A 15,243-nucleotide genomic window follows, 5' to 3' on the forward strand; every position below is an offset into this window, starting at 1 on the left:
TTGACCGTTAACACTGTGTTGTCTTTATTTTATTTTATTTTTTTGAGCAAATGCTTTCTGTAATTTCTTTATTTTTTATAATTTACATCCAAGTTAGTTAGCACGTGGTGCAACAATGATTTCAGGAGTAGATTCCTTAAGTCTCTTACCCATTTAGCCCATCCCCCCTCCCCCCACAAACCCTCTGGTAACTCTCTGTTCTCTATATTTAAGAATCTCTTATGTTTTGTCCCCCTCCCTGTTTGTATATTATTTTTGCTTCCCTTCCCTTATGTTCATCTGTTTTGTACCTTAAAGTCCTCATATGAGTGAAGTCATATGATATTTATTTGTCTTTCTCTAATTTTGCTTAGCATAATACCCTCCAGTTCCATCCACGTAGTTGCAAATGGCAAGATTTCATTCATTTTGATTGCCGAGTAAAACTCCATTGTATATATATACCACATCTTCTTTATCCATTCATCCACCGATGGACATTTGGGCTCTTTCCATATTTTGGCTATTGTTGATAGTGCTGCTATAAACATGGGGGTACATGTGCCCCTTTGAAACAGCACACCTCTATCCCTTGGATAAATACCTAGTAGTGCAATTGCTGGGTCGTAGGGTAGTTCTATTTTCAATTTTTTGAGGAACCTCCATACTGTTTTCCAGAGTGACTGCACCAGTTTGCATTCCCACCAACAGTGGAAAAAAGATCCTCTTTCTCCGCATCCTTGCCAACATCTGTTGTTGCCTGACTTGTTAATGTTAGCCATTCTGACAGGTGTCAGGTGGTATCTCATTGTGGTTTTGATTTGTATTTCCCTGATGATGAGTGATGTGGAGCATTTCTTCATGTGTCGGTTGGCCATCTGGAGGTCTTCTTTGGAGAAGTGTCTATTCATGTCTTTTGCTCATTTCTTCACCGGCTTATTTGTTTTTCGGGTGTTGAGTTTGGGAAGTTCTCTGTAGATTTTGGATACTAGCCCTTTGTCTGATATGTGGTTTGCAAATATCTTCTCCAGACTTTGTTCTAAGTTCAGTGGTGTGCCTGCCACAAAGCCCCTAGTGCATGTTTGTTATTGAGCTTTACCACCAGCACGTCCTGTCAGAAATTCACCCTATCTAAAATCAAACCCAGCCATCTTTGCTCTGTAGTCCTTCCCTCTGAGCTGACTGCTTCTTTCCAAGGCACGCTGGCTCTCTAGATTCGACAATTCAATTATCTTTAATTCTTAATTCTCTTCTGTTCCCTTCCTGCCAATTTGTTTTTTTAATTGTCTCTCATATTTGATCCTGAGCTCCTTTATCTTGCTGAGCCTATTTCTTCCTCTCTGAAACAGGGATAATACCCTGTAAGAGGATTAAATGAGCTAAATGCACGTAAATTGTTTAGCTTGGGTCTATTACGTAGCCAAAACTTAAAGGCTGGCTCTTGTCACTTGGGGCTAAGAACTGGACATCTATACATAAGTAAGAGGAAGTTTTTCTGCCTGAAGAAAGCATGTTTGGTCTACCTTGTCAGATTAGCTTTTAAGCTCAAATTTGATGCTCACGTATTCCAAACTCCATTCTGTTAACAGGATAAGGCCCGGGACCCTTAGAAAGCAAATTCCTTGAGGTAGCTGCCCTGCCTGCCAGCTTTCTTGCCTTCTGCCTCACAGACCAAACTAAAGCATTCAGTATTACATACATATTCCTCTTGGTTTATCACCGGTGTTTGCTGTTGCCACTCTCTCTGCCCGGAAAGGCCTATGTCATACCACAAAACTCCCTTGTGTTAGTTACATGTTCTTCTATCTGGTAGGTATTCAGTGCCTACTATGTCCTAGTACTGTTCTAAGTACTTGGAATACCCTTGTGTGAATAAGACAAAGTTCCTGCCCTCAAAACCTATGCAATGGCAGTCAAGACAGGCAAACATAACACACAAATATATTTTACTATATAACAAAGCAAACATACACACCACGTGCCAAGTTTGGGTGAAGTACGGGGAAGACAACATACATGCACATCCCCTTCTTTCAAAGTACGAGCTCAAAGGCTGGAACCAGGCCTTATGCAAAATCTTTGTATCCTCATGGATTTGTAGATGTTTGACATTCTTGAATCGGTAATAATAATATCCTGGAGATTTTTTTTTATATTGTCAAATGTGAAATTCCTGGGGGCGCCTGGGTGGCTCAGTCAGTCGAATGTCCAATTTCGCCTCAGGCCACGATCTCATGGTTTGTGAGCTTGAGCCCCACATTGGGCTTGCTGCTGTCAGCTCGGAGCCTGCTTCAGATCCTGTCCCTCTCTGCCCCTTCCCCACTCACACTCTTTCTCTCAAAAATAAACATGAAATAAACCCCAAATATTAAATTGCTAAAGAGTACCAGGAACTGCATTCAAATTCAACAAAATGAGTTCATCTGTGCCTGCTTGTGCACCATTCTTTTATTGAGACCTATAAAGGTTAAAGAAAATGTCTTATATGTTCAGATGGTAGAATTTTTTTCTGGCCAAACATGCCAATTTTTATAGTGGTCTGGGTGTTCAGAGTACAGGCTCTTAGTTGCAGTCTCTTAAGATTTTATTTTTTCATTTTTTTTTAATGTTTATTTTTGAGAGAGAGAGAGAGACGGAGCATGAGCAGAGGAGGAAGAGAGAGAGGGAGACACAGAATCCAAAGCAGGTTCCAGGCTCTGAGCTGTCAGGACAGAGCCCGACACAGGGCTCAAACACAAATTATGAGATCATGACCTGAGCCAAAGTCAGACGCTTAACCGGCTGAGCTACCCAGGCACCCCTATATCTTTATAGTTCTAGATTACCTTCCTTCACTTTTGAAAATAATGAAACATTACATCTAGAAGATTGGAGAGAACAGTATTGTGGAAACTTATGTGTCTACCACTCAGATTCAATATATGTAGGCTTTTCATATTTTCCATATTTCTGGAAATACTTTTTTAAATAAAATGTTACAGATAACATTAAAGTTCTCTTTGTGCCCTGCTCTATTTCTGTCCCGTTTCCTCTCTTCTCAGTATAGTTTTTATGGATCTTCAGACAAACAAAAAACGCTTAAAATGACTGAGCCACTCAGGTGACCCCAAGATTGATTTTTTTAACTTTTTTTTAATGTTTATTTTTGAGAGAGAGAGAGAGACAGAGTGCGAGCAGGGGAGGGGGCAGAGAGAGGGAGACAGAATCCAAAGCAGGCTCCAGGCTCCAGGCTCCGAGGTCAGCACAGAGCCTGACATGGGGCTTGAACTCACGAACTGTGAGATCATGACCTGAGCTGAAGTCGGACGCCTGATGGAGCCACCCAGGTGCCCCAGATTTTATTTTTTTAAACATAATTTTATTTTAATGTTCATTTACTTTGAGAGAGTGAACACATGAGCTAGGGAAGGGCAGAGAGAGGGAGACAGAGTCTCCCAAGCAGGCTCCTTGCAGTCAGTGCAGAGCTTGACATAGAGCTCAAACCCACGAACGAGAAAATCATGACCTGAGCCGAAATCAGAAGTCAGACGCTCAACTGACTGAGCCACCCAGGTGCCACTCAAGATTTTACTTTTAAGTAAACTCTATACCCAACGTAGGGCTTGAGCCCACAACCCCGAGATCAAGAGTCACAGGCTCCACTGACCGACCCAGCCAGGTGCCCCTGAGTTGGTCTTAAGTCCAAATGGCTATTCTGCTAACCCCTTAGCCTTTGTTAAGACACATGTAAACTGGGGCAGCTAACGGAACATAGCATCTGGGTTATCAGTGAGAATTAAAGGACTTCCCCATATATACTAGAAGTACTTAATGCTATTAGCTATTGTGTTATTATTATGGGGTGGAAATAGGCTTAATTTGCTTTTAATATCCACGGACACTTGTGTGAGAATATATGTATTTCGGGAAGCTTCTGAAACAGAAGAGAGTACTTTGGAGCAAAGACTTTAGAAAAAGATTATAATCTGATAATTGAAATAAACGAACACTTGCTAAGAATTTAAGGAACCCAGAAAAGATCCACACTTTCCGTTGACCAGATTTATTGAACAAAATTCTATGTACAAAGTGACCTGGACCTGCTGCTTCAAAACATGATCCTTTCTTAATATTTTGAGAAGTCAGTCCATTGAGTGTCAAAAAGCAACTCACTCTAAAATGGACAGAAAAGTGCCCAATGTACACTAAATAAATGGCTAAACTACTGGGACTTCCCTGGTCCTACAAGATAATTAACATAGGTAGGATCTAGCGCCTATGACAGGCGGCTGGGGAACTGGTATGAGATGTCACGAGGCCATCTTGTGCACTGCCACCGTGATGCTGTCATGTTTCTGGATCATAATGTTCCTGAAAGGCAAAGCAGAAGATAGTCAGTAAAATGTTACAAGTGCGAGTCTGTTGAAGACAAAGATGCTATTTGGTTTAGGACACAACTAAAAAAATATTATGCATCATTTTTCTATGTATGAAAGCAATATATGAACGCAAGAAAACATATGGGAAATACAGAACAGTATAAAATATGAAAATGAATCCTATAATCCTACCACTCAGAGAAAACCACTACTAATGTGTTCTGTTTTTTAAATCTCCATGTATATTATACATGCATTTTCCCCCCTCTTTTTACAAAACTGTGATCATACTGTGCATGGTTCTGTATTCTGCTTTTGTTACTATTATTCTGAGGATGCTCACTTGGAAGATCTTTAGTGTTTCTATTACTACAGAAGTAGTTTCTGTTCTTTGATTGGTCTTTATGCTATTTATGACTTTCTTTTTCTTTATAGACTGATAGTTCATGACAATTTTTACTCTTCATTTACATGTCATTGTGGTCTGAAAGCACATTAGCTTCAGAGATCAGTCTATTTCCTCGTGGTCCAAAGGGTAAAGAACCTTCCTCCAAGTTCTCTGAATGCACCATCACTAATAACACAGAGCAGGCCCCACGCAAGTTTCCCAGGGGATTTTCTGATTAAAAAGAAGAGGAACTGTTAACATCTACTCACCCATTATCTGACTCTAGACACACCACAGGAATATCAGTGGGGTCTGAGGTTAGCTTGGCTGCTTGCTGGGCTAGAACAGATATCACCCCAGCGTGCTCATCTGACAGGGTCCCACGGCCTGGAAGACAGAGATGTAATCATGTCACCTGATTGTCCAAAAAGGAGGACAGAGCTATAATATGATCTCTCAGGATGTAGTCACAAAAAGGCGGCTCAGTTCATGGTCTTTTAGGTTACGTACTGACATGAAATACTTTTGCCCTGCCACTCGGCTGGTTCCAGAAATGAGAAAACCAGACAACAGTTCTGAAATCAATAAAGCCCTGACACTCAATTTTCAGTCGCTCTCATCACCATCTCTAACCACCTTCTCAAGCGTATAAGGAAGCTGTAAATTTAACTCAATCTGAAAGGCATAAAATCATTTTACAAGAACCTTACTGAAACCAACAAGAAATTCAGAGGTGAAGTTGACAAAAAGCAGTCAGCAAGGGCAAGAGACTTGTTGAAACTAATTAATTCCTCATGGGAAATCTGATTTCCTTTCACCGAGCTCAACCTCTAAGGATTCAAAAGCCTTTATTCAGGAGTTCAGCTGTAAGATCACCTTGACAGTATACGTGAATATTCTATGAGCAGTTATTTCTACTAGAATAAGCTGGCTGCTTTCAAATATCAACCTACCTGGCTTTTTGCTAATGTTTGTTTCAGCCGGTAGATAATTAAATCTTGGGTATCAGATACAAAAAGTAGTTACTAAGTTCACAGTATATTTCCACATATAAAGGCAACACAAGCTCAAGCCTGAAACTGTCAGGTAACAGGCATATGCCACAATGGCGTTGGTGGATTTACTCTTGTTACATAAAACACTGGCTGGACGGACAGTGCAGTCTTTCGGGTCTTGAAGGTTTCCTGAAGGAACTTACTTCATTTTAGATTTCCACACTTTAACTTGAGCCTTCTCATCAGCAAGCACCCTGAGTAAACCTGCCTGTTTCCTCCCAAGTTAACGAGCTGTGTGAAATCGGAGTTACGCAGATGCCCTCTTTCAGTTACACTCCCAGCCAAAATTCAGAGCTTTAAAAATTCCTGCAGTAAAGAGGAGTAAGGAGTCAGGAGTCCTTGGTTTACGAGTTCTGACATGAATTATTTGAATGCTTTAGATACTTACTTTTCAGGATTTATCTCCTCATCTGTAACTCTTACATTTATTGAGCATTATGTCTGGGTTCTGTGCTGAGTGTTTTACACATATTACATAATCTTCTAGCACTGTGACTAAGAGATTTTGGAGCAAGACTCAAATCCTAGCTCAACCCTAGCTGTATGACCTTAGGCAAGTTACTCAACCCGTGGGTTGATTTCTTTATCTACTTCACAGGGTTGTTAAGAGCATCAAATGTCTCAGTATGTGTAAAGCACTTAGAATGATGCCTGGCACACAGTAAGAGCTCAATAAATGCAATCCTGTAATTACTGTCACTATTAGACAACAGCCCAGTAAAGAGATGCTGGGTCGGCACAGCCATGGCAGCTCGGTGTCCTTTCCATGCATGTTGGCCAACTGTCCTTGATCTTTGCTGCCCAAGGCCCCCACCCTGGCCAAGGCCTCGCTGCTCAGCACCATCCTGTGCCCCCCCGGGGCCTGGACGAGGACTGTGGCGCTGCGGGTGGCCTTGGTGCTCAGGCAGTTTCCGGGTACAGTTACCCAAGTGGGCTGCCAGTATAATGACATGCCTCCTTTGATGTTAGAGCGAATCAAGGACCATATTCTTTATGGCTTAAAACTTAAGGATAAAATTGACCCAGAAAAGCTCTAAATAAATTCCCATTTAATGAAAAGACCAAACAGCTTAGACCGTTTGGACCAAGTAGAGACTATCATGGACATGGAGGACGACTTTGGGCTGAAATTCCTGATACAGATACTGAGAAGGTAATGCATCCACAAGAAATTGTAGATTACAATGCAGATAAGGAGGATGTATATGAATAAAATATCAGACCCCCTTTCTTCACTGAGAGAAGACAAGGAAGATACTGGTGAGTGTCTGGAAGTGAGAATGTGTTTTGGCGTTATTGCTGACTTTGACAGAGTGATTCTGTTTAAACTTGCATTTAAATTGCTTAAGTGTTTTTGCCCTTTGAAAATAAATCTATAAAACCAACCAACCAACCAACCAACCAACCAACCAACCAACCAACCATTACCTAGGAAAGAAACTGAGGCTCAGAAAGGCTACTTTTGGTCCTAGTTCACATTGCTAGCAAAGGGAAGTACAGGGGGTTGATCCCAAGTGTGTCGAACTCTGAAACCCGTTTTTATTGCCTACTCTCTTACTGTTAAGTGTAGGTGAACTAAAAAAACCCAGCAACATCCATCTTGCTGGGTTACTGTGCAAATTAGAGACAATGTATATACAAAGCCTAGCAGTCCACACACATTCAATAAATGATTCCTGCTGCTATTATGTGAAGTCCTTTCCAGACCCAATTTAAAATCATTCAAATACTATTTTAGCAGAAACAACTTTGTAGCACTAGAACTGCAAGGCACATTTCTACCTTCATAAATACCAATTGAAAAATTTTAATTTTCTAATCTTGTTTGGAGATAAACTGTACTCTCACAAACGTACCCAGTGGCAGGATAACAGGAAGTAAAAACTGGAGAACAGCACACTAGGCTCCGAATCAGTATCAGATGCTATGCAATCCAACAAAGGGTTGACAGTCAAGATACTTACAGCCCAGGTTAAGTCCTTGTGAATCTGTGCACAGGACTCCAACAATGGATGGATTCTTCATTCTAAAATTCCAGGAACACCCAGGGAACGAAACAGATGATGTCAGAAAATGAATTTAAATAATTACAACAACACATTTAGGTTTTTCTATGCACCAGGCATTGCTGGGCTTTAAACCAATGTTTCTCAATCTTTTTTCATTATCACCCACTCCCCACTACCCCCGAGAAAAACTGAATTACAATGAACTTATTTAAACTTAATAGCTAGTGCTCGCTTCGGCAGCACATATACTAAACTTAATAGCTAAACCGATTTATGTCTGACGGGAGAAAAGATTGTGCTGGGTACCGCTGAGCTTTGGAAGACTGCAAATATTGCAGTATCAGTATTTTGTCGCCATTATTAAAAATGCACAAAAAGTAAGGCTGGTTGTCTCCAGGAGGGGAAATGGGAGAAACTGAGGCGCATTGGTGGGAGGGAGCTGTTTCCCTGTAAGCCTCCTCATGCTTCTCTGGTTCTTTTTTTTTTTTTTTTTTTTTTAACGTTTATTCATTTTTTTAAAGAGAGGAGACCGAGCACGAAAGGGGGAAGGGGGCAGAGAGGGGGACCCAACCCCAAGCAGGCTCCAGGCTCTGTGTCAGTACAGTGCCAAACCCGCCGCTTGAATCCTTGAACCGAGACATCATAACCAGAGCGGAAGTCCTATGCTTAACCGATTGAGCCACCCCGGCACCCCTCATAGTTTTCCAATTGCTTATTACGTGGAGAGTACTTGTTCGAAAATTTAAGAGATGTCTTTCATTTTCTCAAGCGCCAAGTAACTGACCGGTTACACACGGAAGGAGATACGTGTGTGTTTGTATTTACACTGCAGGGCTCGCTTTGCACCCGTGGTACAACCTTCCCCCAAATGAACCCATTTCTGAAAACTCCTGATGAACACCCCTGCCCATACAGACAACTGCAACACGACGGGCGGTTCTGGCCTTGGCTTTGGGCCGCGGAGACCAGCTTTGGGACGGAGGCTGCGGAGCCCTGGCGGGATTTTAATTCCAGGCCACCCCCTCCACTCCGCGGTCCCGGGACAGGGCTCACAGCCTCGCCCCGCGGCCAGAGGATCCCAACACGCCCGGCCCACAACCGGAGCGCGCACCCTTTGTCCCGCTCAAGTCCCCCGCCGCGACCTCAGGTCAGCCAAGAGGCCGTACTACTCACGTGTCCTCCAAGTGCTGCTCCAAGGTCGCCTCCATCTCGCCCGCCGTCCGCCCGGCTCGGGATCCCGCAGCTCTTTGCGTCCTTCGGCGCCCCAGGCCCGGAGCGCGTCTCGCTCACGTGACATGAACCGAGCGCAGACAGGGACGGCGCCTCCAGAGGGACAAACTTCGCCGCGCAAACTCCTCGTTGTGTTCGGGGGAGTTCGTTCCGCCCCTGCTACCCTCAGAGCCACGAGCTGGCGGCGCCGCGTTCTCCCCTTCGGGGGAGAGGTGTGCAGCTGGGCCGCCGAGTTCTTGGTTCCCGGCCTGGCACTTTGTCTCAGCGGTGTCAACCTTTGGATTCCCATTCAACCGATTCCGAAACCTTCAGGCCAGATCTTATTTGCGTTTTACAACAGCCCAGCGGGGTCAGGCAGGGTCTGATCCAGGCGGTGTGGCAGAGACAGAGAAGAGAGACTCAGGACCCTGGTGCCGAGCTGCCCAGGTGTGTCGGGGAGAAGACGTGCACACAGGGGCTAGAGGACCACCCGGAACGCGGTTAAAACTCCAAGCTACATATTGGGAAGTGTCGGGATTTTAACAAAGTCATTGATTATTGGTTCTTCTTTGGTGAGGGCTCAGGAAAGTTTGGGAAAGAAGGTGTCACTTGTAAAGAAGACTGAGTAGGGATGCTTAAAAATAACTTAAAAAAAGCAGTTTTTAAATAAGGAAAGCAAGCCACCCACAGTTTGTCCAGAGAAGACTTAAAAGTCTTTGGAGAATATCCTTTGAGCCCATTGTCTGCAAATGTACACTTTTATTTATTTATTTCTTTTTAAGGCAAAATTACCTTAATACACATGCATACCGGACATGCAGTTCTGTAGCTGGCCTTTTTCACAGAATTTAGCATAAATGTCTTTCCATATCAATAAGTACCCATTTACATTCATGGTAATAGTTACAAAACATTCCACATTGTAGCTGTACCATAATTGATTTAACTAATCACTTATTAATGTCCAGCTTGCTTATCGATTTGGTAGGATGGGGGGTGTATTACAAATGCTGGGTGAGTATCCTTGTAGCTGAATGTTTGTGCACTTTAAAATTTTCCTTATGATAAATTACTAGAATGGAATTACTGGGTTAAAGGATCTGTCCCTAGCTCTGACAGTGAAACTTGCAGCGTCCTTAAAATTCTAGTCTTGAATGTGGTAATTCAGGAGTTTCGGACTTCTGCCTAGAGAAATTACTTATGTTAATACAGTATGAGCCATTTAAATGTTAGAGCTTAAAACTACCTTTAAACGATAGCATTAAAAAATGTAAGAAGCCAGCCTGCTTCCCTCTGGAGTCCAGCGGGGGAAGCTTTGCTCTGCGTTAGCGCCCCCTATGGTTCCATGTGTTGTAAAACTTTACTGGACTAGGCAGGGCTCCTCAGCTCTGGTTTTGTAACTCCCAGGGCGGAGCCATCCTATAGAGATATAACGTGAACCACATTTGTTATTTTCAACGGTCTAGCCACACTAAAAAAAGTAAAACAGGTGAAATTAATTTTAATAATGTATTTTATCCAGATAATTATGCCCAAAGCATTGTCATTTCAACATATAATCAATTTAAAAATATTAATGAGATATTTTACATTTGCTCCCTCTGTACCAAGTCTTCAAACTCCGGTGTATATTTTTCACAGCACATTTCAGTTCCTATTGGCCACATTTCAAATATTCAATACCCACGTGTGGCTAATGGCTACCATATTGGTTTATGCAGCTCCAGGGTATCTCAGATTGTCTCAAAGTCAGATCGATGATTAAAACATTCTCAGAAAAGCTGGTGATTGCTTTTTAGGCTGTGGGAAAGGCCTCTGAAGGGAAAATGAGCAAGGAGGGAGAGGATGACTGCTGGCCCACCATGTCCTTGTCACACCAGAGGTGGGAGGGCAGACTACTCTACACCATCCCCCTGCTGGCCCCTGCGAGGTACGAGGTACGCAGAAGGAGCGGGTGGCTTGTGTAGATAGGCTGGGAAAGTGCTCGGGTTGGTGAGAAGTTTGGAGGAGTGCCTGACTCCTCATTGTTTTCTACTTTCTTCAGTTGGTGGGGTATTTGATGATGCTTTTTCTCAGCTTTGAGTGCTGATATCCATTTCTGGGGTGACAGGAAAAGGCCCATATTCAAGTACTTGCTTCATTGCATTGTAATTTTTTTGTAAGTTTATTTTCAAAGACAGATATATCTCCTCCATTTCTGCATCTTGAGCATTGCAAAGCACAATAAGGATTCCATATTTATTAAAGAGAAGTGCCTGGGTGGCTTAGTCGGTTAAGCGTTCCACTTTGGCTCAGGTCGTAACCTCACGGTTTGTGGGTTCGAGCCCTGCACTAGGCTCTCTGCTGTCAGTGCAGAGCCCGCTTCAGATCCTCTGTTTTCCTCCCTCTCTGCCCCTCTCCCTCTCTTGCTTTCTCTCTCTCTCCCTCTCTCAAAAATAAATAAACATTAAAAAAAAATTTTTTTTTTTAATGTTTATTGAAGAATCTTGATGGATCTTTTGGAAAAGGAACTCTGTATAATGTTAAGAATTTTTAAGTCCTGGGCCACCTGGCTGGTTCAGTTGGAGAAGCATGGGACTCTTGATCTTGGGATTGTGAGTTCGGGCCCCACATTAAGTGTAAAAATTACTAAAAGAAGAAGAAGAAGAAGAAGAAGAAGAAGAAGAAGAAGAACCTTTAAGTCTTTTTTTTTTTTTTTTTAATGTTTATTTATTTATTTTGAGAGAGTACGCGTGTGAGCCGGGGTAGGGCAGAGAATCCCAAGCAGGCTCTGTGATGTCAGTGCAGGGCCCAACTCGGGGCTAGATCCCACGAGCCATGAGATCATGACCTGAGCCGAAATCAAGAGTCGGCTGGTCAGCCGACTAAGCCACCCTGGCTCCCCAGAACCTTTTAGTCTTGAACTCTAGCCATATTTATTCTCTTCTTTCTCCTCTCCTAAAATATGCTCTTGGAAAATAAAAGTCCTAAGAGGGTCCAGCAGAGAATGCCCGTGCCCACATGTCCTGACTGGGAAGTTGGGAGATGAGAGGCATAGTTGGGAGAACCAGACATTGCTTTGGCCCCAGAGATCCCGGCACCTCTTCCTTGAGCTATCGGGAGCAGAGTCTTCCTGGGGGGGTTCCATTTAAGAAGTGCAGCTCTGGTAGAGGGTCTTGCTCTCCCTTGGGTGCACAGGGCTCTGCTACCCCAGGGCCAGCCCTATTCCTCGCTCTGTCAAGTGCTTAGCCGCACAGGCCTGCAGTGGAGTGAGCCTGAAACCTGGCTGGGGAATGGGCCCTCACGTGCCACTAGGGGGCACTGTGGCCATGGAAAACCCTTCTCAGGCTGGAGGATCTCAGGTGAAGGAAAGGGATCCGCAAATCTCTGAGCTGGTACAGCTTGGTGAGAATAGCATTATCTTTTGGAGACGGACAGAGGTTGAATTGAATCCTGGCTTGACCACTGCCTACCTGTGTGACCTCTGTGCTTTAGGGGCTCATTTGTGATGTGACAGTACATTACCTGCCTTGTTAGGTTGTGGAGAGGATTGTATGAGACACTTTATGTAAGAGGAGCTGGTGCATTGTGGGAGTCAATAGATAAGCTCTGCCAGATCCGAGTAAGAAGCCCTGTTTGTTTCCTCAGGTTGTTTACAATCTAGGTGAGGACACACATGAGAAAATAAGGTAAGAGCCAAACGGTGAGATGTGTCTTAAGCTGTCTAGTGTTCATAGGGGAGTGAGGTCACAGGGCTGGATTTATACAGCTGCTCTAGAGCTGTGTTAAATGCAATAGTTGAGTATATATTTTTTTTAACTTTTAAAAAATTTTATTGGGGGGCCTGGGTGGCTCAGTTGGTTAAGCGTCTGACATCAGCTCAGGTCATGGTCTCACAGTTCGTGGGTTCAAGCCCCGAGTCAGGCTCTGTGTTAACGGCTCAGTGGGGCGCCTGGGTGGCGCAGTCGGTTAAGCGTCCGACTTCAGCCAGGTCACGATCTCACGGTCCGTGAGTTCGAGCCCCGCGTCGGGCTCTGGGCTGATGGCTCAGAGCCTGGAGCCTGTTTCCGATTCTGTGTCTCCCTCTCTCTCTGCCCTTCCCCCGTTCATGCTCTGTCTCTCTCTGTCTCAAAAATAAATAAAAACGTTGAAAAAAAAAAACAAAAAAAAACAGCTCAGAGAGCCTGAAGCCTGCTTCAGATTCTGTGTCTCCCTCTCTCTGTCTCCCTCCCCCACTTGCACTCTGTCTCTCTCTCAAAAATAAAGATTAAGATGGGGCGCCTGGGTGGCTCAGTTGGTAAAGCATCAGACTTCAGCTCAGGTCGTGATCTCGTGGTTCATGAGTTCTAGCCCCGCATCAGGCTCTGTGCTGACAGCTCAGAGCCTGGAGCCTGCTTCAGATTCTGTCTCCCTCTCTCTCTGCCCCTCCACCACTCGTGCTCTGTCTGTCTGTCTCTCTCTCTCTGTCAAACATAAATAAAAACATTAAAAAAAATAAAGATTAAGATAAATTAAGTAAATAAGTTTATTTATTTATTTTGAGAGGGGTTGGGGAGAGGCACAGAGAGAGAATCCCAAGAAGGCTCTGCACAGCCAGCACAGAGCTGGACGCAGTGCTTGAATTCACGGAACGTGAGATCATGACCCGAGCCAAAATTGAGAGTGGGGCGCCTAACCGACTAAGCTACCCTGGATCCACCAAATATGTTTTTTTTTTTAATTTTTTTTAATGTTTATTTATTTTTGAGACAGAGAGAGACAGAGCATGAATGGGGGAGGGTCAGAGAGGGAGACACAGAATCTGAAGCAGGCTCCAGGCTCCGAGCTGTCAGCACAGAGCCCGACGTGGGGCCCGAACCACGGACCGTGAGATCATGACCTGAGCCGAAGTCAGATGCTTAACTGACTGAGCCACCCAGGCGCCCCCACCGAATATGTTTTATTACACTTTTGTATGGTATAAAAATTATAAAATACAGAAAGAAGAAAAATTGTCTGAAATCCTAGCCCTAACCCTAATGACATGAATGTGAATGAGCTAAATAGAATGGGATAGGGTTTGGATAAGGTGCAGACGGGGAAAGCTTGTCACAGGGTTCGTAAGGGCCCTGCCGCCGAGAGCCCTTGCTCCATAGGAGCCACTGGATAGGACACTGGGTCCCCCTGCCTTTGGATAGTGGACACCGTAGAGCTGAGTCCTAGATCCAAAGCCTGACCGCCACAACTAACAGCGGTAATGCCATTAACAGTTCGTATATGTCAGGCCTTATTGGTCCTCATAACCTTTTCTGGTTTTGGTTTTGGTTTTAATAGACTATACTCTGTATTTTTAAATTTGTTTTTAATTCCACGGAGTTAACATGGAGTGTAATGTTAGGGTACAGTATAGTGACTCAACATCACCCAGCGCTCATCATGACAAGTGTGCTCCTTAATCCTTATCCCCTATCTCACCCATCCCCCCGCCCGCTTCCCCTCTGGTAGCCATCAGTTTGTTGTCTATAGGTAGGAGTCTGTTTCTTGATTTGTTTCTTGCCCTCTCTCACTTTCTCCCCTTTGCCCATTGGTTTTGTTTCTTACATTCCACCTGTGAGTGGCATCATATGGTATTTGCGTTTCTCTGACTTATTTTGCTTAGCATAATACTCTCTAGCTCCATCCACGTCGTTGCAAACAGCAGGATTTCACGCTTTTTCGTGGCTGACCAATATTCCAGTGCACAGTTCTTACAGCCTTTCTGATGGAGCTCTGATCCCTGTCTCCACTTTACGGTTAAAAAGCCCCCTGAGGCTCAGGGGTCAATACTGGCTCAAGATCACCCTGCTTGGAAGTAGCCGAGCCTCACTGTGGACTTCCCTCCAGTACGGCCTCGACTTCTCTCAATTCAACAGTGCCACAGTCCTAGAAAGGTGAGCTTTGGAGGCCCAGTCCAGATCTCCCACTCTCTGGAGAAGAAATCTGAGGCTCAGAGAGGGGGAGTGGCTAATTTGGACCTTGAACTCCAGGTTCATAACCTTCCACGCAGTGCTCTGTGTTGTGCTGCTGGAGGCTGTTTTAGATCTTTGGTTAAACCAGCTGCAGAGATGTTCATTGTTATAGGTTGACCTGTGTCTTCCCAAAATTCATGTGTCGAAGTCCTAGCACCCAGTACTTCAGAATGTGACTTTATTGGAAATAAGGCCTTCCCGGGATAATGCTTAAAATTAGGTCATTACAGTGGTCCGTAATCCAATATGACAGGTGTCCTCATAATGGGAAATTTGGAC

At 44.0% G+C, this 15,243-nt stretch overlaps 1 protein-coding gene across 1 annotated transcript; it reads right to left on the bottom strand.

Annotated features, from left to right (window-relative positions):
* Nucleotides 1-4,005: 4,005 nt before the first annotated feature.
* On the bottom strand, nucleotides 4,006-9,117 carry LAMTOR5 (late endosomal/lysosomal adaptor, MAPK and MTOR activator 5). The gene is made up of 4 exons (XM_025935083.2): nucleotides 8,963-9,117; nucleotides 7,745-7,806; nucleotides 4,995-5,112; nucleotides 4,006-4,329 (listed from the first exon to the last, which is right to left on the bottom strand). The coding sequence occupies exons 1-4, from the start codon at nucleotides 8,995-8,997 to the stop codon at nucleotides 4,269-4,271; spliced, it is 276 nt and encodes a 91-aa protein (XP_025790868.1). The 5' UTR covers nucleotides 8,998-9,117; the 3' UTR covers nucleotides 4,006-4,268.
* Between the last annotated feature and the right edge of the window lie 6,126 nt (nucleotides 9,118-15,243).

This window comes from Puma concolor, chromosome C1 (assembly GCF_028749965.1).
Source record: "Puma concolor isolate L17-30 chromosome C1, mPumCon1.1.hap2, whole genome shotgun sequence".
Lineage (NCBI taxonomy): Eukaryota > Metazoa > Chordata > Mammalia > Carnivora > Felidae > Puma > Puma concolor.

Excerpts from the sequence above, each read along its gene's own strand:
- LAMTOR5 (XM_025935083.2), bottom strand. The coding sequence starts at position 8,997 with ATGGAGGCGACCTTGGAGCAGCACTTGGAGGACAC. Across the intron at positions 5,113-7,744 it reads ACAAGGACTTAACCTGGGCT|GCCGTGGGACCCTGTCAGAT; the intron begins GTAAGTATCTTG and ends TCTGTCTTCCAG. Across the intron at positions 4,330-4,994 it reads TGTCTAGAGTCAGATAATGG|GAACATTATGATCCAGAAAC; the intron begins GTGAGTAGATGT and ends TTTGCCTTTCAG.